This window comes from Erpetoichthys calabaricus, chromosome 11 (genome assembly GCF_900747795.2).
Source record: "Erpetoichthys calabaricus chromosome 11, fErpCal1.3, whole genome shotgun sequence".
Taxonomy (NCBI): Eukaryota; Metazoa; Chordata; class Cladistia; order Polypteriformes; family Polypteridae; genus Erpetoichthys; species Erpetoichthys calabaricus.
Window position 1 is genome coordinate 115,167,993 of NC_041404.2, and position 26,296 is coordinate 115,194,288.

The 26,296-nt window shown below is 38.8% G+C and overlaps 1 protein-coding gene across 1 annotated transcript in view; it reads left to right on the forward strand.

Moving 5' to 3' along the window:
- sncb (synuclein, beta) overlaps nt 1–23,584 on the forward strand; it is a 118,848-nt gene extending 95,264 nt beyond the window's left edge. The window contains exons 4-6 of the mRNA XM_028813721.2: nt 959–1,077; nt 14,459–14,548; nt 22,764–23,584. Of these exons, the coding sequence (XP_028669554.1) occupies nt 959–1,077; nt 14,459–14,548; nt 22,764–22,796 (242 nt within the window). The 3' untranslated portion in view covers nt 22,797–23,584. The remainder of the gene's footprint in view (nt 1–958; nt 1,078–14,458; nt 14,549–22,763) is intronic.
- Nucleotides 23,585–26,296: the final 2,712 nt, after the last annotated feature.

Consider the following 26,296-nt stretch of genomic DNA (forward strand, 5'->3'; position numbering starts at 1 on the left):
TTAAGAAAGAATATTTGAGAAAAGCGGCACGGTGACGCGCAGTTGGGAGACCTGGGAACCCGGGTTCACTTGGAGTTTGCATGTTCTCCCCGTGTCTGCATGGGTTTCCTCCGGGCGCTCCGGTTTCCTCCCACAGTCCAAAAACATGCAGGTTAGGTGGATTGGCGATTCTAAATTGGCCGTAGTGTGTGCTTGGTGTGTGGCTGTTTGTGTGTGTCCTGCGGTGGGTTGGCACCCTGCCCGGGATTGGTTCCTGCCTTGTGCCCTGTGTTGGCTGGGATTGGCTCCGGCAGACCCCTGTGTTCGGATTCAGCGGGTTGGAAAATGGATGGATGGATATTTGAGAAAGATCACTTAAGAAATGTTTTAACTTTTTTATAATTCTTAAAACAATCCTAGCTTAAACTGATTTTTTTAAAGTTCTAAAAAAGGCCACTTTGAAGTAATAAGAATATGAGTTTTCCCCAAAAACAAGTTTTGCTCTCTATACATCAATCAAAATTAAAACAAAATTGCATGCACCTTATTGTATAGACAATTTGAAATGTCCTTTTTGGTACTGCTGGGCACTGTGTAATTCCTTTCCTAGTGCTTGAGCAGATTGTTATTAAAATAATGTCATGTGGTGCTGCATGTTGTAGACCCAGCAACCAATAGTAAAGCTATACTGTTGCTCTATAAACGTAGACTCTGCCAGAGCATATCTACCCTGCCCTAAAGTGGGCTTTTTTCACAGATAACTGTCTTGGTCAACGTCCCAAAACCTTTTAGGACTTTGCTTTCAGATCTAGATTCTCATCCACTGTTTTATGTGTTTAAAGCAAAAATTTCAGAAAAAACATTAAACAAAATGGGTACGTCTGCAATAGTATTGCCGCTGTAAGAGTAATAATGAAAAGAACAAGCTCGGACGGCATTTTAGAGTACTAATAATGAGCTGTATTGTGTTTTCTTACAGTGGCTGAAAAGACGAAGGAACAGGCTTCCCAGCTAGGTGGAGCTGTATTCTCAGGAGCGGGAAACATTGCAGCAGCCACTGGCCTCATGAAAAAAGAGGAATTCCCCACTGATATAAAGGTATGTGTGTGTCTTGTGCCATGATCTTTGTTTATATTTGTTTTTATGTACTCACTTTGCTACTCTCATCTTCAGATCCTTAGCCTTTGATCTGTTTTGCAAGCCAAACTAGTATTTACAGATATCTCAAAATGCATTTTAAGATATCTCAAAATGAGTATGTCTATTTTGAAATAATTTTAAATGCATTTTAAGAAATCTCAAATGATAAACTGTTTATTGTGAAATATCTCAGATGTAATTCTACATATCTTGACTTAAGTTCCTATACATTTTGAGATATCTGAAATACAAGGGGGAGTCAAGCTAAAGTTAGTAAATTAGATTTATTAGAAAATAATTGCTTTAGCTTAGGTGCCCCTGCAGTCCTTAAATCACATTTAAAATCACACTGCACACAACTGGTCCACATTCTACAATCATGTAAAAAAAAAAAGTTAAGTACACACCATGAGGTTTTTTCTTTTTTTAACATCTGAAGATTCTATTAAAATTAAGCAGACTTTAGGTCTTTAGGTACAGGTGATGTAACTGAAAAAAATGAGAATGTAACATTGCAACAACTTACTGTATTCAATGAAAAAAGAGCAGACATGCCATTTCCATCTATGGAAAAAGTAAGTACACTCTTGGCTCTAATAATTGGTATTGCCTCTTCAAATAAGCATTTCCCTTAACTGCCTACCAGTCTCAGACATCGACTGGGAGAATATTTTTGGAATTATTTCAGTGGTATTATATTTGAGAGATGTCTTGCATGCAAAGCCTGGTTCAAATCCCCCCACCCACTGCATCTTGATGGGATTTAGGTCCAGGCTTTGACTTGGTAATTCCAGAACCCTCCACTTCTTTCTTTTCAGCCATTAGTTGGTTGGTTGGTTGATCGATAGGTAGATAATAATAATAATACAATTTATTTATATAGTGCCTTTCCCATGCTCAAGGTGTTTAGATAAATAAGAAAATATATATACATACGTACATACATACATACATAACTAAAAAAAATAAATAGTAAAAAGTACAAATGGTCAATTGTTACAGTGTTGTAAGGTAGAGTGGTGACCAGGTCATCAATCACTTGTGTTGACAACAGAGTTATAAAATCTCACAGCAGTAGGAACAAATGATCTTCTAAAGTGTTCTGTTCTACAGAGCAGTCAGAGAAGATGACTGCTACATTTACTTCTCTGACCTGCCAAAATGTTGTGGAGAGGGTGACTGCTATTGTCAAGGATGGCCTGTACCTTCCTCCCCATATACCTTTCCACCACCACTGCTACTGAGTCCACAGTCCTACCTAGCACCGAGCTGGTCTTCTTCACCAGTTTGTCCAGCCTCTTCATGTTCTTATGTGTCACACTGTCTCCCTAACACACAGAAGCAAAGAAGAGGACACCTGCAAGAACTGTCTGATAGAACAAAGACAACATTTCAGTACAACAGAGCCTGCTCTGCACCTTCCTGTAGAGGACATCTGTGTTCACAGACCAGTCCAGTCTGTCATCAAGGTCTACACCACCTCAATGTCTTACCCTCAGATGTTAACAGGATGAAGGGGGAGCTTAGACCTGCAGAAATCATCCCCTTTGTCTTCGTTGTGTTCAGAACCAAGCAGTTCTTATTTCTCCATTCATTGAAAGCTCCAATCAGATCCCCATATTGCCCTTCTTGCTCATTCTTTATACGTGCCACAATAGCCGTATCATCAAAGTGCTTCTGAATGTGGCCAAAGACTGACTTATATTTAAAGTCTGCTGTGTCTCATGTGAACAGAAATGGGGCCAGAACAGTCCCTTGTGGGGCCCCAACATTGCTCACTACCATCCCGGAGACACAGTTCCCCAGTTTGACAAATTGCAGTCGCCAAATCAGGAAGTTATGAATCCAGGAGGTGAAGGTGGAATCTACACTCATCCCGTCCAGTTTATCTTTAAGAATGTAGGGTTGGATGGTGTTGACTGCATTCAAAAAATCAAAAAACACGATTCTCACATAACCACCCAGTTCATCCAAAATGGGAATGAGTCAGATGTAGCATGTAGAGGACTGTAGAGCACCAATGTGCTCCTGGTATGCAGAACTTAGGGGATCCAATGAGAGTCAATCACAGGCTGGATTTACTGTTATGTTTAGAGACATTGTCATGTTTCAAGATCCACTTTTTGTGATGAGTGAGATGGTCTCACATTACCCTCTAGTACTCTCTGGTACAATGAAGACTTCATAGGGTATTCTGTGATGGTGAGTTACCCAGGCACTGATGCAGCAAAGCAGTCTCAAACCAGAACACTTCCACCACCATGCTTTAAAGTTGGTATCAGGTTCTGATCAAATGTTGTGCTTTGTTTTCAGTAAGCCAAAAACTCTATCTTTGCCTCATCTGTCCAGAGCACATTGTTCCAGAAACCCTGGGCAAATTCAGTCTTGCCCAGAGGTTCTTTCTGGACAGCAAAGGTTTCCTCCTGCCACAACTAATATGCAGACCTAATTTGCGCAGCCTTTTTCTAATGGTAAGCTTGTGCACTTTGACACCAACAGTGGCAAGAGCTACCTGTGTCCCATGATTAAATTTTGTGTTAAATTTTGTCATCATCTTGCATTCTGTTCTTGGGCTGAACTTGCTGGGTGGCCTGGCTTGGACAAGTTGGTAGTTGTTTAAAACCTTCCCCACTTGTAGATGACTTTCTAGATGGTGAAATGTTTGATTTCTAATTGTTTGGAGATCTTTTTAAATCCCTTCAAAGATTAATAGGCATCTATAACCTTATTCTGAAGTCCTCAGAAAGCTTATTCAATCTAGGCGTGGTGAAAACACACACTTCAACAACAAAGAGTAAACTAAACTAAATGTCTGAGGTTTAAATAAGGCAGATTCAGGCAAGATCCTCTCTAATAATGTTCGAATTGTAGGTATTTGAGGTACTGATAGATACAAGGGTGTACTTACTTTTTCTACATATGAAATTTGCATTTATGTTTTTTTATTATATAATGGGATACAAAAATAAATGTGACATGATGTTCATTTTATTATATAACCTTTATCTATAGATATTTTTAAATGAAAATCAAATCTTAATAGGTCCACATATGTTAAAAAAGAGAAAAAAAAGTCATAGGGTGTACTCACATTTCTACATAACTATACATAGTTAATGATTGAACATTAATGATGAACACCAAAACACTTTTAATACATGGAAGGGTAGTTGTGGCAGCTCAGAATAAGTTCTAGGAGGTCAAATGTAGTGCAGAAATGGAACCTGTATTAGACAGAATGAACTACATGAACAAATAAACATAGGAAGGAATCCAAGTACCACAATAAGGGCATCTGGGCCGGTCTTCATATGTGGTGGAGGCTCAGCTCCTTTCCCATCAAATTCGAACACCACCATGACATCTCTATTTTAGCTTCTCTTCCTCCTGCTAGTTGAGCCTTTGCTCCAAGTTTCCTCCTGACTCAGGCAGATTTACTCTCCATCCCAAGATAACATCTGTCCAGACTTCAAAATTGTTTCCATTGTCTCTTTTGTAGCAAGGGCACAAAACTAGAGCTCTTTTTAGTGGCCTTTGTTTTGCTTAATCCTTTAGTTAATAATCCTTTAGTTAAGCCTTTAGTTCTCTTTCATAAGCCAGCTCTCCCAGGCAACACTCCCACTGGCTGGTATCTTAAAGGAACAACACAGTCTCTGCTGTCCCAGTCTGAGACCAGGGATAAATGGTGCATATGCACAAAAATGTTGTGTACACCCCTTTCCACACACACTTTGAGATGTATAAAAACTAAACTTGCTGTAAAGCCATGCACATTTTTGCAGCAGGGTCCCCCCTTGTGTACGCACATTTCTATTCGGTTTTGCAAACTGCCAGCACCCAGCGTCAGAGCAGTGCTACTGTTTCTGTGGTCTGCTTTTCTTTTTCAGATTCACATCTATGATGTGGGTTTTATCAAATGTACTAAAATTAATTTCATATCGTTTACAAATTTAATTCACTTGATTGTAATCATTCTGTAATAATATAATAGTGCACGGAATTGCCAAACTATTCCAACTAATATGGCTGCTTTAGAATTGTTAGAAGACATTGCAACTGGAAGAATTACTAGAGCGCTCCTATTTATAGATGACGATGACTGGCTTCTAAGTTGATTTTGGTTTCCAAGAGCTATCCTCTTGGAGCTGTGTAATGAACTGGTGCTGGCTTTACAAAGGCCGACTTTGAGGAATTGTGCTCTACCTGCTCCAGTTGTATAGGATGATATATCATCCAGATACATTAGATTTCCTTACACCGTGGTTGAACTGGAAAATATAAAAGTGCAATTCGCAACAATGTCTGCTTTTCCAAATATAATCAGAGCAGGCAACTGCACGCACATTGCTATTGCAATGGCGCTGGACAAGTTATATCAACCAGGAACGAATCACTAAAAGAATGAGTTGGCATTACATCATATATACAGTAGCTCGAGAACCTATAAAAACAGCAGCTCTGTACAATCGCAGATGCTTTTTCCAACTATTGAGGCAAAAGACAAGCAGTCCTTTTGCTTTAAGGATAGACTCACCTCATAGTAAAGAGCAGAGAATCAATCCGTTGTGGCGCTTGGTGCCGTCACTACACTATAAAGGCACCTTTAGGGAATGAATTTGCTTATGTAAATAGAAAGCATTTCCACTCTATTAATGTGCTGCTCTATAGTCCACAGAAAATGTGTCTCAGTGTGTAACCATGTACCTGAAGAGACGTGCAATGATGAACCTGATCCTGACCCACCAAATGATCAGCCGAGTTGGACAGTGTTACAACTTCGTTTGAATGTAATTAGCAGAATGTAGATGCAGCATTTATTTTTAACCAGTTCATTTATTTTGTGGTCAATATCACATAGTATAGCCCTTATATTCCTTTGTTCATTGGCCACATCTCTTACAGCATCCACTATTGCATTTTGTGACTCCAGAACAGCGTCCGTCAACACAATGGTCTCACAGCAATTTCCGATGCAGAGGTGTGTGTGCAGCAGGCGCCTGAAGATGTTCTCAGCACAGCAGCACCATCACCACCTGAGCATCGTACGGGGGTCAGCTTTTGTAATATTGTCTGAAACAGACTAAACAGACAGTGGGCTGCGACTCACCTTTTCACATTGACTATGACATCTGACCACTTCTTTTTTTTTTTGGGCACAGTGCAACTTTATGAACTTGAAATTTCCAGTGTCTCTGCCATGCTTTCGTTGCTTATACCACTGCGTAAGCACACAAATAGTACATTTTTCCTTGCCTCCACATCGCATTTGCTGAAATTGTTCTTTTTTTCATATGCCTTTTCCATTGTTTTTTAACCAAACACTGAACAGAAGGTGATATTTACAGTATATTGATTTGCATATTAAAATATGTGAAATTCTGGGAGGAGTTGGGGTGAGGTTGTAGGCACGTGCATTAAATTTCATGTTCGTTGGGGTTTGTAAAGGAGAAGTGCGCAGAATTATGCATCTGGATTTTTTGTGCATACACACATTTCCACTTTTGTCCGTATGCCATGTCTTAGTGTGAATTCTACGCACGGCCTTATACATGAGGCCCCAGGTTACTGTCCTTTGTCTGCCTAGAGGTATTTCAGCTTCACGCAGTTCTCCACATCCTTATTCTCTCTCTAGTATCTCTTGTATCTCTAGTTTCATAGTATCTTGTAGGTCACCTGTATTCTAGCATTTTGAAGGCATACTTGATATTTCTACCCAGTCCATATCTTCCTTTTTTTCCAAAGGTGCACTTGACTAAAGTCCTTCCCAAGCATCTTACTTCCATATTGCCTTGTTGACATACATTATCATTCCCAGCACAGCATATATTTTGTTCTTTCTCTCTTTCAAAACCTAATTGAACCCTGGTTCTGCTCTCTGCCCTGACCCATATTTTTTTTAAATATAATACAATAATTATTTAATTAATAGCATAAAAGAGTCAATCATAGGCTAAATATGCTTATTTTCAAATAATGCTAATGACTTCTTACCATGTTTTAAAAAGTTTTGGATATATCATCTAAGGAAGAGTCTAATTTATTCTAATTTGAAATATTACAGAATGTTAATGAGAACGATAACAGCAGTTTTTAACTTGATGGTCACATTTTTTAAAAGTTCAGTAGTAGCAGTGTATTAAAATCTATGGGATTCAAATTCTGCACCTTACAAGGTCAGCAAAGAGAATAATGTAATAAGATAAATATTCTTAAACTTAGGGATAGGTTACCTTGTACATAGCAATGCAGGTTGCCATTGTTGTGAGATGATCCTATCCTTGGAAGCCAATTCTTATATTATACTATCTTGACACCTCTCATTCTCCTTGGAACTCTATGACTTTCATGTAGCCTACATGTGCTCTAAAGATAGGAATCAGCTAGCAATGGTTGACTTATTTTGTAAAGTGCTTTCAGATGGTTCTTATCATGAATGGTATAACATAAATTACAAATTGTTTTTTCCATTGAGAACCCATGAAACTTTCATGGTAATTATGAAAATATATAGTTTTCTATATTTATACCATATATAAACTGTAAGGATAGAGAGATATTATATATCTACTCGATATATAAAAAATCCTAAGCCTTAAAATTACAACGATTTTGTGCAATGATTTTATGTGATGTTTTTATGTCACATTTTTTTTGTCACGCTTTAAATCAGATTTATTTTAAAACCTATATATATATGTTTGATATCATTCTTTTCAGAATTTATCGAACTTTAATGTGATGTTGTTAGATTTTCAGATTCTTATTCTGTTTCTAAATTATAAACTAAAAAATATCAAAGACAAAGACAAAGAGTAGGACAGCTGCTGTACAGGGTTTTAAATGTTCAAAGCACCATGCAAGATACAGATCACGCGGCACAGCAGCAGCAGCAAGCCAGCAGCTGATTAAGCAAAGAGGAGGTTAAAAAAAAAGCTGTGTTTGTTTCCCATTGTATCACCATTTAAAAGGGGGTTTCGGAGGAGCGACCGCGTCTCCATGAAGTGCATTCAGCCCCCCTCTTCACAACGCAAGTGGCAGAGATGTGAAGTGGCTGGCGCGTAGCGCAGGCCGGGGAGCTGGGAAGCGAAGCGAGTAGGGGCGAAACTCCCTAGTATATATATAATATGTATATTCATGTTACATTCTGTATGACAAAGTTTTCTTGCCAGGTTTTCCCTTTCACTTTAATCCTCTTTAATAAAATCCCTGTGTGCGTCCAGGTGTCCGTGTGTGTGTGTCTTCTGGTGAAGTGCACATACGCGGGGCACGGTGCATTGCGCGATATTACTGTCAGAGAAAGTTACAGGAGTTTTACGGAAATACAAACCAGTATTACTGCGAGAGGAGATTAAAGTTACACAATACAGTGACGCATATTACAGCCACATACAAGCCAGTATTACTGTCAGAGAAAATTAAAGGCATATTACTGACGCGCACGCCTGTATTACCGCCTGAGAAAATTAAAGGTATATTACGAACGTACAAGCCAGCGGACGTACAAGACAGTATTACTGTCACAGAAAATTAAAGACATACAATACATGGTGGCAGCCCACGAAGAACAGTAAGCTCAACAAGTAAACATCAACAAAAGAAAGACTGAAAGACGAAGAAAAATACGACCAACAAACAGAATGAGGTCAAGGTCCCTTGACATTTAATATAGACTGTTCCTACTAATGTTTATGCACTACTGTTCTAGCGCCCGTTATTGTAACAGGCTTAATGACTAGTTGTCTATAATAGTTTCCATTTTTTATAGGGAGATTAACTTCTCCCTGGGTGTTGTTATGTATATATTTCTTATCTAGACCTACATAAGTTTAGGAATTCCTTTGTCTACTTAGAACAGCCAAGCAGAACTTTCCTGTTCCCTTGCTGTCCTCCTGCTGTAATAAAATAAGCTTATTTAGAACAACTGCAGAGTGATTTTAGTGAACATTCAAAAAGAATTCCTCTACATAATCCAAACTGCAGTATCCTGTCCCAATGGGGTGGGTATAGTGTGAAAATTATAAGGTCTATCTTAAATGACATGTGAACGATTATGATAGACTGAGAAACTGAAGCAGACAAATCACTAATTAATATCACAACCACGGTTTCATTTGAATTAAATAAAAGTTTACCTCCTTAGTTTATTAATAAATTATTGCTTTTGAATCTCCCCATGCAGTCTAATGCTTTATTTTATGTTATAGTGTATTTCTTTTGTAACATATTAGAGAATTCAGAGTCATTACAGTGTCTGTCATCCTGCACGTTTGCTGGTAATCTGACAATGTACTCATGTCGGCAATAGATTTGTGCCTTCTAACTGATTGGGACACAGCGTGGACAATATTAACTGAGTCACAATGGATAGATAGACCTCTTTCACATTAATTGTTTAGGCTACTAAAGTAAGTACCGTATAACACAATATCATACCACTTTTTCTCCTTTATTTGCTTATTTTCCTCTTTATTTGCTAATTTTATAGATTAAAGAAAGGGGTTGGAAAGTGCTGTTTTGTTCAAAGCTTAAGGCTGAAAGTCATGTTTAGTGCTTTCTTTTGTGTGAATGATTCACACTGAGTAGCTTGTCATTCAAATTTGATTTTTAGATTAAAGCATCACAGGTATCATCAGACCAGCAGGTGGTGAGCAAGAAGGCAGGAAAAAGACAAAATCCCGGCCACAGACACGGTAGCTGGCACAGAGAGACATATTTCATAGAGATTTTAGATAGCAGGAATAGATGCAACAGTAGAGTAGGGTGTGAGCATTTTGAGGTCTCTAAATATTGCCAAAAAATTGTCTATCAATTGCAAAACCTTTTCACCGACAGTAAAGTTATGTTTCACTGTTAAAAAAAATGCATAGATTCGTTAAAGTCAAATTTCTAACCAGCTTGACAATGGAAAGAAAATGACATATCATATAAAACTTGATTAATGTATATAGAATAATGGTAATAATTGGAGATATTTTCAAATTGTAAAAGTGTTTTTTAATCATTTATGGAATTTATGCATTTTAATTGAATTAAATTAATTTAAATAAATTTCTTTTTTTATGTGCACCCCACAATTTTATTTTTAGTCACATATGACCAACAAGGGGCAGCACAGTGGCGCAGTGGTAGCACTGCTACCTTGCAATTAGGAGACCCGGGTTCACTTCACAGGTCCTCCCTGCGTGGAGTTTGCATGTTCTCCCCGTGTCTGCGTGTGTTTCCTCCGGGCGCTCCGGTTTCCTCCCACAGTCCAAAGACATGCAGATTAGGTGCATTGGCGATTCTAAATTGTCCCTAGTGTATATGTGTGTGTGCGCGCGCCCCTGCCCAGGGTTTGTTTCCTGCCTTACGATCTATGTTGGCTGGGATTGGCTCCTGCAGACCCCTGTGACGCTGTAATTAGGATATAGCGGGTTAGATAATGGATGGATGGATGAATATTACCAACAAAATCTTAGTACAAGAAAAAGTATTTTTTACTTTCTAGTGCATTTCTGAATAAAATCATGTCACTTAAAAAGTCTTTTTCTTATATATATTGTTAGCCACCCTAATGCCACACTGTCCTCTGTACATTACAAAAACCTTGACCTAAGTGGGAATGTGATTTCACAGAAATGACATCAGTGACAGAGTGAAACTGAACCTACAATCTTAAAATGAAATGTAACATTCATGTTCACTTCTCATTTCAGAAAATCCTAACTATGGTGAAACCTTACACATGTGAAGTACTGGAAATGTGTGTTTGTCTATTGGAGAATTGAACTTTCAATCTTTTTTATGAAATCCCAGCACTTTATCCACTGACTCAATATTTCCAAATCACCGAAAAGAGTATTTTGCCAAATTTTAATATAAATGATGAATTATGCTGCTTAATCGTCATATTGAAGTAATTTGACAAAACTTCAAAATCAATTAATCAAAATGATTTTTAAAATTAATTTGTCTATATTGGTCTTGAACCTTTGACCGTTGATCAAATGTCCAACATGCTAACTGCTTGACCACCACCGGTAATTCATATATATGTGTATTGGCTAAAAGCACTATACAGTATGTGTGTGTGTGTAATCACTAAAAGTATAATATAATAAATGAGAAATTTAAATTTGACGTAATTAACGTACAGATCCCAGGTCAAAACTGATGAAATATTGCATTGTCACCGGAGATCAGCATGCATGCAAAGTTTGAAGGAAATAGGTTTGGTAAAACTGGGTAAAAAAGTGATTGCAAAATTTGACACAGACAAACAAGAGAGGGCAAATTGAATAAAATCGTGTAACAATAATAAAAAAAGAGTTTTGTAGTAGAGAAGTGGATTGGCTGCTTCCTCACAGTGCCAGAGATCAGGGTTTTAATCCCCATCTAAGCTTTCCCATATTCCAAAGAAGGAAATATTAAATTGATAGGTTATTATACTGATAGGTTATTATACATTGACCCCCTTAGGCTTAAACATGGTTATGTTTGAGATGGTGTTCTGTGATGAACTGTCATCCTATCTAGAATTGGTTTGTGTCATGATCAGACTGTGTGTAAATTAGTTCCATATAGCTGCTTCATTGTAAATGTAGAAAATTAATAAAAATGGATGGATGTACAGAAATAGAACTTGAAGAAAACTTGGTCCATTCTTGCAGCTTTGCAGACAAGGCCCACAATATGGTTACAAACATATAAGAGTGGCAATGTGCTTCTGAAGGTAGCTATCTATTCTGCTGCTGTTAAAGACCTAAGGCTCTATCCCCAGCCCATGTCTGCTTGCAGTTTGCAAGTTCTCTATCTGTCTACATTGGTTATCTCTGCATATTCAGGGTCACACGTCACCCCCAATCCTAATTCAAAGATGTGCCTGTCAGATTGATTGGAGACTGTATATTAGGAAAGTAAGATGAGAGTGTCTGCATAAGTGTGCTTGATGATGGACTGGGATCCCACTCATAGGCGGCTTCCACCTTGTGCCTGATATTACAGGAACACCAAGTGACATTCCATGCCTCTGTAATGCAATAAACAAAATCGATGAAAGTATGGATGGATTTACTTGGTTATTTCAACAGAAGGTTCTGAACTCTCTTAATTGCTCTTTATCCTAGAAGCTTTATGTCTGACATTTGCAATGCATCTTATTTTAATGTGATACATTTGGTAGATATTGCTGCAACACAAGTCCATGTAAAATATGGAGAGTTACAGAACACATGAAAGTTGTCAGTGAAACAGTGCTCTCATGGTGGGGGGTTATGTGTGAAAGACAAGTGGATACTGTGAGATTCCCAATGCTACTGAACTTGCATTAGCCTACAGCTGGGAATCTAGGCTACAGCTTAATGTATTATTTGCTCTTTATTATCTTTTTATATTTGCATTGTAAAGTGTCTTGGGATTGTGATAAAAGTCACTGTGTAAAATACAGACTGGTCGAGTAACGGACTACCTGGTATCACACACACAATATTTAGTTTGAATATTCCTTACCACAAATGCTACCACTACAGATGTTAAGGAGTTACTTTGATATGACAATTTTTATGGATACCCATTAATCATGCACTTTCCTTTGGATTTTGCAGTCTTCCCTCAAGTTCTTAACATACACTACTAAGCTAAGTTGCACTTAGTGAGGGTATGTGTGTGAGTGAGCCAAGGCATAGAGTGGAATCTTCACTATGGCTGGTTCCTACCTTGAGGTTGTACACAAACTTGATCAATAGATGTAATACCCCACAAGTGTATGCAGTGACTTTACGTTCAACGAATTTCAAACATAAAAACATGAGATGAATACACTCTTAAACTGCCTGCCTCAGTATCTTTTTTTTATTCTTTTATTCCATAAGTGCCACACTTAACATGTTATAATCCTCTGTTAGCATAGGGCCCACTCATGTAATGGCTTCATTTTCCTTGTCAGTCAGTCTGTTTTTTATGGCCAGCTGCACCCATCTTCTGCTGCCCTGATTAGCAATAATGACTAATAATTTTATAATGCCTCTAGAGACGTGACTGCTCCTTAGCACTAATGCTATCTCGATTACCTGAGGCCAAAAACCATGCATTTGTTTAAATCTGTGTGACATTTAGTTGTGCATACAGTACTTTTTATTTTTCAGTCATGTTCCTATTTACTAGTAAGCTAAGTATCCATAAATATTTATATACATACAGTGTCAATGTAAGGTATTATTCCCCTTGAAATGTTGTTTTTATTGGCATACAACATTGAATCACTTTGGATTTAATTTTGATTTTTTGACACTGATCAACATAAAAAAACAAAAACTTTTTATAGGCACTGGTTACCCAGTAAAAACCATAAACAAATGCCTATTGTAATTTTGTTATTTGCTCAACTTCAGATACACCATCACTGCCAGGCACTATAAATATAGAATGTACTATAAAGATAAGAAGAGCAGGATATCCAAAATCACTCTAACCCAACACTTGATCTGCCCCTAAAAGTGAACACTGAAATCAATTTCCATAAATACAGTATGCATAAACCTTATTATTCTGTACTAATTCAAATAAAAATTAAATGAATAAACCAGTGCAAATGTCAACAACTAAAAATAAAAAAGTGCAAATTAGGTTTGTTTCTGCATAATGCAAGCACAAGTACTGCATCAGTAAGTAAATATGATAGTGTTTTAATAAAATCTGTAGAAATTAGGCTAAGTTTCCAGTACTTGACTAATACAAATATATATGCAGTATTTCCAAAAAGATTTATGAGTTCTGTGCAAATAATAATACTTTCTTTCCAGTGGGATTAAACAGCGAACAGTGGTTAAATTCCCAAGATTCCTCTGGTGCTGTTGCCACTGTCAGCATAGTATGCTAATAGCCACAATTTATCTTTGCATAACCACAATGTAGAGACTTAATATCAGTGTTTTTTCAAGCTTTAGTATTTCCAGGGCAACATTAGTACATAATATACTAACTTTAGTATCTCTGGACAAATGGGACTCAGACCTCATTACCCATTCTTGCACACTGAGGTAATATGATACCTATGGTGGCATGGATACCATGGCTGGCACAGCTTGGTGGTCCCGTTTGAGTAAGTCCAAAATTTATGGAGGAAGAAAGAAGTGGATGTAATACAAAATATTCAGATTACTGATACTAATACATGTAAAGATAATCGATTAACAAATGCTATATGCAATATATACAAGTGAAAACCATCCAGAATAAAACTGGGTTATCAGACTGTAGCTAAATGAAACAGTGTGAAAACAAGACAAAATTAAATAACAATATTTATAGGTATTGTCTAAAATCTGGAGTGATGTGGTGATGTGGAACTGTGTTTCTGCAGCCTGAAGAGCTGGGCCAGGAGGCAGTGGAGGAGCCGCTGGGAGAGCCTATTATGGAACCAGAGGGTGAGGCCTATGAAGAAGCTCCACAGGTAAGTTAAACTGTGTCATATATTCACTTATACATACATTTTAATAAACTAGTCATTCTGTTTAGTGTGCCCTGAAACAGGTTCTCAATTCAGAGGCACTGTGTATACAGTAGGAACCAACTCTGGACAGGGCACCATTCCCATCACTGGATGCACTCGTGCACTTACCTGTACCCTATACTGGGCTAATTCAGACTTACCAGTTAGCCTAGTATGCATCTCTTTTTGATGGTGAAGGTAAACTGGCCAGCCCAGAGAAAAACAGTGGGTGGGATTCAAACCCAGAACTCTGGAGTGCTAGGGCAGTAGTGGTAATCACTGCAGTATCATTTGGCCATCTCTATATATAATACTTAGCAAGGAACACACCAGAAATATGAAGTATAAAATAAAAGTCTAACAATTTGAAATTTAAACTAAAATTCTGAAAAAATAGCAGCCTGAAGGGATTGGACAGATTTCAGCAGATTCCTAAAAATACACCAGCAAAATAATTGGTGCAAGCAGGCCCATGTGTTTCAATTCTACTGGATATTAATAGAAACAAAGAGGTAAGTTTCACTTGAAATATTCATTAATTTATCAAAATCTTGTAATAAACAGTTTAGGGGTTGGAAATTAATCGAGTGGAACACACAAGATAGCAGTTAGGGCATATTAGTAATTGTCTACACAAGAATGGTTTTGGAATTATAATTCTTTTTCCCAAGGAAAAACTGCAAAATGAAAAGACAAATATTTTATGCAGTTTCAAAGTGACCCAAGAGCTACGCTAAAAAAAACTTTTGTTCTGTATTGCTTCCCCTGCCATCACAGCCCTAATAATTAAAGCCTCAAAAATGCAATATGTTACCAGGTAAAATTGGTCTGCTGTTTCAATAGGTCACATTCACTCCATTTAGTTCAACCAAAGGCCCTAGTAGTGTTTGATGCCTGCCTTTTATTTTCTGTTGACATGTTCTCTTGATGTTCACGTGTGTTTCTTCTGTTTATTTAATTCTTATTGTTTAAAATCTTCTTCTTCTTCTTGTTTTGGCTGCTCCTGTTAGGGGTTGCCACAGCAGATCATTCTGTTCCATATCTTCCTGTCCTCGGCATCTTCCTCTGTCACAACCATCACCTGCATGTCCTCTCTCACCGCATCCATAAACCTTCTCTTAGGCCTTCCTGTTTTCCTCTTCCCTGGCAGCTCTATCTTTAACATCCTTTTCCCAATATACCAAGCATCTCTCCTCTGCACATGTCTAAACTGACGCAATCTCGCATCTCTGACTTTGTCTCTCAACCATCCAACTTGAGCTGACCCTCTAATGTCCTCATTTCTAATCCTGTCCATCCTCATCACACCCAATGCAAATCTTAGCATCTTTAACTCTGCCACCTTCAGCTCTGTGTCCTGCTTTTTGGTCAGTGCCAACCCATATAACAAAGCTGGTCTCACTACTGTCCTGTAGACCTTCCTTTTCACTGTTGTTGATAACCGTCTGTCACAAATTACTCCTGACACTCTTCTCCACTCATTCCACCTTGCCTGCACTCTCTTTTTCACCTCTCTTCCACAATCCCCATTACTCTGTACTGTTGATCCCAAGTATTTAAACTCACCCACCTTCACCAGCTCTACTCCCTGCATCCTCATCATTCTACTGACCTCCCTCTCATTTACACACATGTATTCTGTCTTGTTCTTACTGACCTTCATTCCTCTCCTCTCTAGAGCATATCTCCACCTCTCCGGGGTCTTCTCAACCTGCTCCCTACTATCGCTACAGATCACAATGTCATCAGCAAATGTCATAGTCCACAGGGACTCCTGTCTAATCTCATCTGTCAATCTGTCCATCACCATTGCAGATAAGAAAGGGTTCAGATTGTATAAAAAGAAGAGGTCAGATTGATTGGCATCACTAAAATGTCCTAGTGGACATGTGTGCAATAGATGACCAATGGTTAATCCAGGAAGGGTTCTGCCATCCGCTTATTACTTCTTATTACTCCTTGAAGGCACCCCACCTATCTAAATCCAACAGCAAATAAAAATAAAATATGTATTTGATCCTACTCTTTGAAGCAGAAACCTTAATTTAAAAGGATATTTCTGATACTAATCTCACTTAGTAGATTTGCAAATTTTTTGAAAACATGTAAATTTGTTATTAAAAATGTATGCAGTTTTATTTTGTTAAGACATAAATATACTATACATAATGTATTGCTTTTTTCTTTATCTGTGAACCATTAACTAATTAATCATAATTTTTGTTAGTAATGTACTGTATGTAGTAATCATTTTATTTAAAATACTTTAATTGGAAGTCATATGTGGTTGGGTGGAGTGGTGGCTCTGGTTGCCAGTTCACATCCCATAAATGCCAAAAGGGACTCTGCTCTGTTGGGCCCTTGAGCAAGGTCCTTAACCTGCAGTTGCTCCATCCTGGGTATGACATTAATCTGCATCCAGCCCTGCATCTAGGCCCTCCAACCTGCAGGGAAAACCTTGGGGGGTTGGTGGCAGAATTGGCATTCCAGCCAACATAAAAAACCTCACACTGGTTCCACTCCATCTGAACTAGTGTGGTGCTGAGGTGTCACCCATAGCATGGCTGCATTTGGGTCCTAATCTGGATCCTGAGTTGGTTTGTCGTGTTGCGCATGCTTTCTAACCTCTTTCTGTCTCTCTCATATGTGGTTACATATATCCCTCCATGGGGTTAGCAATGCTGCTTCTCAGCTCCAGAGTCTTGAATTCTCCTCCCAGTCCAGTGATTGTCTTTGTGGAGTTTGTACCTTTTCCTTATGCTTGTGCAGGTTTTTTTGCTAAGTACTCCATTTTCCTCTGCCTTTCCAGACACAAACCAGTTCAATTAATCTGTGACTCCAAATTGGCAACATTTAAATATATTTGAACAGCAATGCACTGGTGTCCTGTTGAAGGCTGGTTCACTACTTATGCACTCTTTGTGGGTACCGGTGCCTGTAAATAAATATTTATGATACATATCTCATCAATCAGATTCAGTGACTGAAACAGTTGGACCCTGAAGCATGAATAAGAAAGGAGTCCAAAATCAGAGCTATGAAACAATTTGTTATTCTAGAAATGAGATTCATGTTGGTTCATTGTAAATGGATCAGCGCCAGTTGGTGGCTATACAAACAGTTATACATGTCATAACTATACAAATTGGTATCCTTTGGCATATGCAACCAAATATGGTGCAACAAATTGTCATCAGTTGACTGTAGCTGTTGTCCCAGCTGGCTGGTGGCAAAAACCAATTGATTCCATTAATATCATGTGTACTCTGTTTTGTATATTGCTGATAACCACATCATGTAGACATTCTTAGTTAGCCGTAGTGGCAGTGTAACTATCCTGAAGTCACAAAGATCTGACCAGTTATCATCTTATTTATGGTGTACCTGACATTATACCAACTAATGGCTGTCAAGAACATAATAGAGATGCTTGGTTACCTGCCAATGCTGATTTCCATGCTAACTGCACCACTGATTCAGGTTTCAGCTTCCTTTGTAACAGAGTATATAAGTATTAAAAATGTAGATAAGGATTATTACATGTTTAATTTGCAATTAAACATTTATATAGGGCTATTCAATCTGTACAATAATTTATTGCTAGATGAGAACTATATTATTCTCTGCAGTATAGTTCTGTGCCAGCAGTATTTATGATCATTGTCTCAATATATATTCCTTATTTAGGTAGTCATAATATATATTTTACTGATACTTGTGTATTTAAAATAAAGATTAAGTAATTATTTTATTGCTTATACTGCATTTATGATATTCATCCCAGTTTATTGGTATTATGCAATGTTTAGTTGTGCTGCCGCACAGATTGGGGAACTTTGGTTCAGTTCTTGGTGTGGTCTTTTATTCTGTGAGGTTTACGCATCATCCCTGTGTCCCCAGGATTGTTTCCAGGTATCATCCATCCACACCAAAGATTTGTATATATGGATTAACTATTTATTTTTCTTCCTGCCTTGTTCCCTGTGTTGGCTGGGATTGGCTCCATCAGACCCCCGTGACCCTGTGTTTGGATTCAACGGGTTGGAAGATGGATGAATGGATGGATTTATTTTTCTATTTCCTAATGCTGCTTGAATAGAATTTTAGTGACTCAACTCTACCCTTTCTTGGGAAAAGTGCATGATGTCAAAATGGGTACATCTAATGTTTTTAAGTATACGGTTCATACTGTGGAAGATCAGCCCCTTAACACAGACAGATACAGGACACACAAGTCCAAAAAACACACACGTTTATTTTTGTCTTCCCTCTACAGCACCACACAATGCATTAATCAGCTACAAATAGCTCACAGTCCTTTCTTCTTCTCTCTTTGCCGTCCTTTTCTCTATTCTTCTCTGCTGCCTCCACTCCTTTCCCGCAAGCTCTGTCCTCTGCCTTCCGTCTCCAGCTTCTCGAATGGAGTGAGGTGGCCCCTTTTATACCCGGATGTGCTCCAGGTGCTCATTGGTCTTCCTGCAGCACTTCCTGGTGTGGCGGAAGTGCTGCATGGGCACCCGGAAGCACTCTTGGTGTGCCTGTATTCTCTTCCGGCAGCACTTCCTAGTGTGGCAGAAGTGCTGCAGTAAAGGGCTCAACAAATGTCTAGGTACCCCCTGGTGGTGGCCATGGGCCTCCACTGGGTTGAGCTTCCGAGCTCTGTTCCCGTGGCCCCAACACCCACCAGAGCGGCTGCCCTCTTATGTTCCAGGGGAGATACTGCTCCTCTCCTGGTCCTTACACTTTCTGGGCATGCCGGTTAGGCCAGGGTCCCAGCCGACCGTTACAGTACATAAACATATACATATGCACATACAGTATGTACACATATATAAATAAAGTGAAAAAATATGTACCTATACTGTATATGTATTTGTGATAGTAAATCTTTATGAATAGAACAGAAGATGCTTTTGGGGTTAAATTTTCTCCATTTCAAACCCGCCATCTCACAGTGAGATATTAAAAGTCAAAAAACACATTTCTGCTGCTTCTCTCAACCTGCCAACTGTTTGTGCCATGCACTCCTAGCTCCCACAGTCTTTTTTGGTAATAACCTCCATCATCCTTTCATTTATGTAACACTAGCATCATTACTGTGTGACTGTTGATACTTTTCTAACTCAAGATCCTGCTGATCTCTAGATATCACAAAAAGCTGCTACTCTGTGTTTTTCCTCCATTTCACAATTCTACCTAACAAACTCAAGCAGAACCATACATACTTAAATCAGCAGAGAAAGGATGTAGGATTTCAGTTTTAATGAATTGCAAGTCTAAAGTCACCCTCTTGTGGATTAATAAAATAAAGCACCCGTTAAGTACCTAAAGGAGCTTGGGTCATGAAAACGTGGCAGCGGGATCTGTGCTATTAAAAGAACTCTTTCAAGTACTGTCCATATTTTTTAAAATGTAATATGGCCTGCTTGCAGGGTGCCATCCTCTTCACTTATAAGCAGGAGCATGGATTAGTGGAAATTATGTGCTGCCATCTGCAGTTTTATGTTAAATAAAGTTACAGTTTATAATAAAGGTGGGAATATGTATGAATAAAAAAAAGTAAAAAAATAATTTTGAATTACCAATGCTATGAAATGTCCTTTTCAGTCCATTTTTCCTTGTGAGGATCACAGTAGTGACAGTCTCAGTTGGTCAGGGAACACTTCAAAGTCCACCAGTGGTTACCATCTACTTTCAGGAATTCCCAGGCACTTCTAAGGAAACATATAAAGTAGGTCTGCCCCCAGAATCCTCTCAATGGGACTGGAGCTGGAATTGCTGTATAGCCGTAACCTCACTCATTTAGCCATAATGTTATGATGTTAGGTGAGGAAGTACAGTAGATATAGACTCACTATAAATCAAATCTGTGTCCAAGGAGTTGATGCAAGTTTCAACACCGCTGTTTGGTGAAAAGCATTCAGTTCTCCTACTGCTGTGCCAATCCACTGGTCAATATCATGACAACCTTTACTCTTAAGTAATGGTGAGCGAAACAGCAAACTTTAATTTGGCAGCTCATTTTGCATTTGCAGTTTTGCAAAAATTAAACTAAAATTAATCTTACTGGTGACTTCACAATTGTGAAAAACAAAACTAACTAAAAACTGTTTTTTGGGTTGGAAAACAAAGAATATTTCTCCCTAAATGTTTGTTTATACTTTCATGTTTACATGTGGGTTTTTTTCTGCCACCATGTCATGCAGGTATTCTGTAGCAGACCAGTAAAATCAATTCTGTTTATGACTTCAGTTTACATCACCACAGAGCAGCAGAGTGCATTTTTTTTTTAATGTTACATGCTGCATAATTTTCACACAAAGACATAACAAAACAGCTCAAAAAAGTGTCTACACGTGACAGGTATCCAATACTTCTTTATTTAAATATTAAGTGAAAGGCAGATTCGTATGTTGTGGAAAAAAACTTCCCTCCATTTTCTAAGAAGTCATTCATGGAGAGCAAATGAGAATGCATAACACACAGACATGCACAAATGTCTTGGTCCATGGAGCGAGCAATTAATTAAATAATTCATTCCCTTTAATACTTTTCTATTACCATTACGTTATCCAATAGATATGCAGAATTCGGTCATCTTAACCAATCCACTACAGCCACCAGTAATTTCGTATACATGTTGATTCTTCCGTTATTCTAAACATTGCTTTGTCAATAGGAGTGTCTGGGCTTTCTCACTAGTTTGTCCTCGCCTTTTAAGGGGGTGTTCATTACTCACTTGCTTCATTTTAACCTTAGTAATTACTTTGGTGGCTCCTCTAAGATAAGACAAAAGCCTAACATGGTCAAGCTTTAAGCCACGTTTAGTTAACCCTTTAGATACCTTCAGTCCTTTTCCTTATGTTTTAACCAATTCATTATCACGACTTCATATAAGTGTATACTTGTAATAATTTGTAAATATTATATATTAACTAAAAATTCCATAGGTACAGAATTAATTGAAGAAAATTCTTCCAGAGAGGAACTAAACACCTTTCCTCTTGTGTCAATAGTATGAATTTCACTGTAAGTCAAATACCAGTTGTTTAATGATTTTTTTGCGAAGCAAAACACTGAGTTCCAATTTCACAAAAATAAAAGAGCATAACCACAAATTTTGAGGTGTTCTTTCCAACTGTCTGCTGAGGTTAACAGAATAATGTCCTTTTCAAAAAGGTAAGATGCAATCCTTACATCCTCTTTTAAACAGACACTCTCACTACCTTGGCTATGCCTCAATATCTTGCCCATACAATTTATGTATAGGTAAGGAGACAAGACCCATTTGTGTGCTTGATGTAGTCCTGAGTTTACTGAATTCTATCTAATGCCAATTATGTGAACACAACTCTTGCTTTATAAATGCAGGGCCCATAGAACTTTCAGCAGAAGTTATAGGACCTTGTTAATTCTACATCATGTCTCTCAAGATATCACAGGGTATGCTCTTGTAATCCTTCTCAAAGTTCACAACTCCCATGTTACTTTAAATTTTCATGTAAGGTTAAAAGTTTTGCTTTACTGTTTGTTCAACTACTGGGAAATACAGGGAATGCATGTGAGATCCACATGTATCTGTTGGTCAGTATCTCAGAGTACACTAATGTGCCCTTTTTCTAAAATGGTGACAAATGCCCAAGGCTTCAGCAACTGGGCCACTTTTTCCCACTTCTTTGCAGTTTTGAAGGAAGACTTTAAGAAAAATTCACTACAGTACCCTGTTATTTCAGTCCCAAACTCAAGCTTATATAATACAGGGATCCAAAAACCATATCTCTCAAAGAATATTCCCAGGTATTATTCAAAAGTGTTAAGAGAAATATATATGCTTAATATATTAGTCAAGTATGTGTACTTGGATTAGTACCATTAAAATATTGGTATTTCAAAATATTTTTCAGTTTATTTGTTGTGGTCCTGTCCATATTGGGTTCATATCTTACATCTGTTTCTGCCAGGATAAACACCAGCTCTGTGTAAAATTAACCTGCAAAAAGAGTGTCAGTGACTGGGTATAAAGGGTGTGTGGAAGGCATTCAATTTCTTAATGGGATAGTATATCTCATGTGGGTTTAAGAATTCACCTGCCAACTTTCCCCAATCAAATGATTCATCATTCAACCATTGCTTCAGGTATAATAAATAATTTTTTAAAAACTTTCTCTGTTTACAGGACGAATATCAGGAGTATGAGCCTGAAGCATAATCCTGGACCTGACTCCAATTCCAGAGTGACCAGCAAAAGTACAATATACAATAAATACAATACATAATACAATGACAATAATATGGACAATACCCTAATCCTAACAGTGTCCCTGGTGCAAAAAAAAAAGAAAAAAACAAATGATCCTGTTAATATGTTCTTCCTTGAAGAAAACAAAAAAATCTTTTAATAACATCTTTGGATTGTCATGTTTTCTGTAACGTGTTTGTTCTAGTAAGTTATTATGCAGTAAATCATTCGCCGGGTCTCATTTCCTTGTTTCCCTCCCAATGAAATGAGACTTGTGCTTGGTATGTGAAAACTAGTGTTGGTGTATTTGTATGTTTGTGATTTTTGATGTTTATTCTCTACCAGTGAGAAAGGAAAAAACCCAGTCATGCTTATAAATTAACAATAATCAACATAGCTGTACATTGCTTGTATGTGACTTATTTTTTATTTGTTATGATGTGCTCACAGATTAGAGTTTTATACGTTGTACCTTTGGAGTTACTTGTAAGCCCATTCCATGAAAGAGTTAATAAAATAAATTCTATAGCAGAATGTGTGCGGGTGAGTGAGCATGTGAGTGTGACCGATTTAAAGGCCTATTCCAATCAAAAGTCAGCATAAGTGTGTCATTTGCAGGATATTAAGAGAAATAGTATCTTCCGTCTAGTCTCAGCTTTAAATTGCAGGACTTAAGAGATCTATGGTTGTATGTCAAGGAAGTAAAAAGAAAATAAAATCTCTGTAAATAAAAAGTAAGAAATGTGTTTGTATGCACACTTGAATGTCTTAGATCTTTTTTTTTTATATTTTACTCTAATTTATGTACAGTATATAGAATATGCACACATGAAAGAGAATGGATGGCTATAATCCACATAAAGCTAAAAGGCAGAGTCTGCAACAGTGCTCAGGGACAGATCAGGTCAGGTCAGGTCGGGGAATATGCACTGGTACAATGTGTTGCCGTATCCACCACACAATGAAACATCTCAGGATCCTGGTTGGCAACCTTCCAGGTAGACACACAGTCTGGTCCCACCCTCCGGAAATGACCATCTACCTACTACAGCCAGGTGTTATGTCGACGTCCCCTTGGCCTGGTCCAGACACTTGGGTCCTCAACAATAAGGATTCTGCAATCATCCTCGGGGAATCCTGCCATCTGAATGCATGTAATGTGTCTCTCATTCTGGACTCTGTGAGGAAACAGTCTTTTAACACAAAGTCAAACCCACAGTACCCAAGGAATCGCCGAAGGGACACAGAACCGAAGGAGTCTAATCTTGGTCTCAGGTCACTGGATAGTGTCCACGTCTCACAACCATATAGCAAAACAGGAAGCACCAGGACTCTAAAGACTTGGACCTTCATCCTTTTGCATAGATATCAGGAGCGCCACACAGCCCTTTCCAGCAACCTCATGACCTCCCATGCTCTCCCAATCCGTCTACTGACTTCATAGGAAGAGTCACCAGAGACATAAATGTCATTGCCAAGGTAAGTAAACCTCTCAACAAGGTTGACGCTCTCTCCGCAAACAGACACACTGCTGATGGCTGTGTCCAAGAGGTCATTAAAGGCCTGGATCTTGGTTTTTATCCAGGTCACTCGCAAACCCAGCCTCAATCAAAGCCTCCATTGACTCCGCAAAGATCACAGCATTGTTGGCAAAGTCAAGATTAGTGAATCTCTCTTCACCAACAGATGCCCCACAGCTCCTGGACCCGACGACCCTGCCCAACATCCAGTCCATGCAACCACTGAACAGAGTAGGAGCAAGAACACAACCCTGAAAAACACCAGAATCAACACAATCAGAATGCAGACATTCTGCCTCCAATCTGCACGGCACTCACAGTACCAGTGTACAGGCTGGCCATGGTATCCAGCAACTTTGGGGGGATTCCACAAAGTCTCAGAATTTCCCACAGGGTAGCTCAATCAAACACTTTACGAAAATCAGCAAAGCCTGCAAAGAAACTCTGCCAATTTTTAAGTTTGTACTCCATGAGAACCCTCAGTGCCAGGATACAATCGATGGTAGACTTTTTAGGCGTAAAATCAGACTGCTCTGCTCGCTGGTTGGTGAGCAAGTAATCACAGATCCTATTGAGGATGACCCTAGCAAGGACCTTACCTAGCAATGAGAGCAGTGTTATCCCCCTGTAGTTGCCATAATCCAGGGGATCACCCTTCCCTTTCCAGATAGGGACAACAAGCCATGTCTTCCAGTCAGTCCAGTGATGATGCCCATCTCCCAAATAGAAGGAAAAATTGTTTTGCAATGCAAGGAGGATAGCCTTACCTCCAGCCTGGAGAAGTTCACCCCGGATACCACAGATCCCTCCAGACTTCCCTATCTTCAGCTGGTTCACCACCTGTGCAATCTCAGTCAGACTGTGTAGTTCACAGCTAATTGGAGGATCAGCCTCAAGATCCGTGGACTAAGAGATGTCCAACATCCTAGCTGGAAGATCAGTTTTAAACTGCGACTCTCCAAGGAGCAGATTCAGATGTGTGTAATGCTTTGATTCCTCTGTAAGCAGGACATGGGTCACTAGACCATAGATTGTGTTTCACCTGCACAAAGATTCCTCTAACAAACACATCCTTATCTGCCCCCAGAGCCCTTGTAGCTGATCTTCTCAGTTTCTGGTACAGACCGGAGTTGTCATCAAGCCATGCACTCCTTCTGGGCACACTAGTAACACCAACACAACCTTCAGCAACCTTCAGGGTCTTGTCACTGAAGCTCACCCACATCACATTAGGATCATCAGTCTCACCCAAGACTGTAAATTCCTCATACTAAGTGCAAACTCATTACAAACAGCCTGATCTTGGAGTCTGGCCATGTCCAGCCACATTCTCCTAGTAGGTGGTTGCCTAATGGACCTAAGCTGGATCTCCCAAGTAGTAACAACAAGTCTGAGGTCAGAATTCACAAATTGGGCATTTCTTAACACCCTGAAGTCATGTAAGAGCCTCCAGTGTCTGCTCAAGAAGATGTGATTGGATGTGATTGATCTCCTTCACTGCACCACCAGTACTGGAGTAGCAAGTCCAACAATGTGGCTCAGGGCGCTAGAACCGGGATCCAGTAGGCTGCAGCCCCTGACCTTTTGCAAAGTCAAGGAACATGGAGGCACTTTCACCATGGTCACCACACCTATGGGGACCAACACAATCCTCTCAGCCAGCCCTGTCAGTGCCAGTGGTTGCACTGAAATCACCCATTACCAGAGGAGTGTCACCTCACGGGCACCCATCAACCACCGAGCGAAGCTGCAAATAAAATGTCTCCATCACTGAGAGACCACTCACTGTGGTTGGAGCATACACTGAGACAACAGACAAAGCACTCAGAGAGTGTTTTAATCTGAGTATCATATACGCTCGTTGAAAGGAGTGACATCGGACACCATTGTAAGGAGCTGATCTGCCACAGCAACAGCTACTCTCTGAGTATGACAGCCATCAGAGCGACC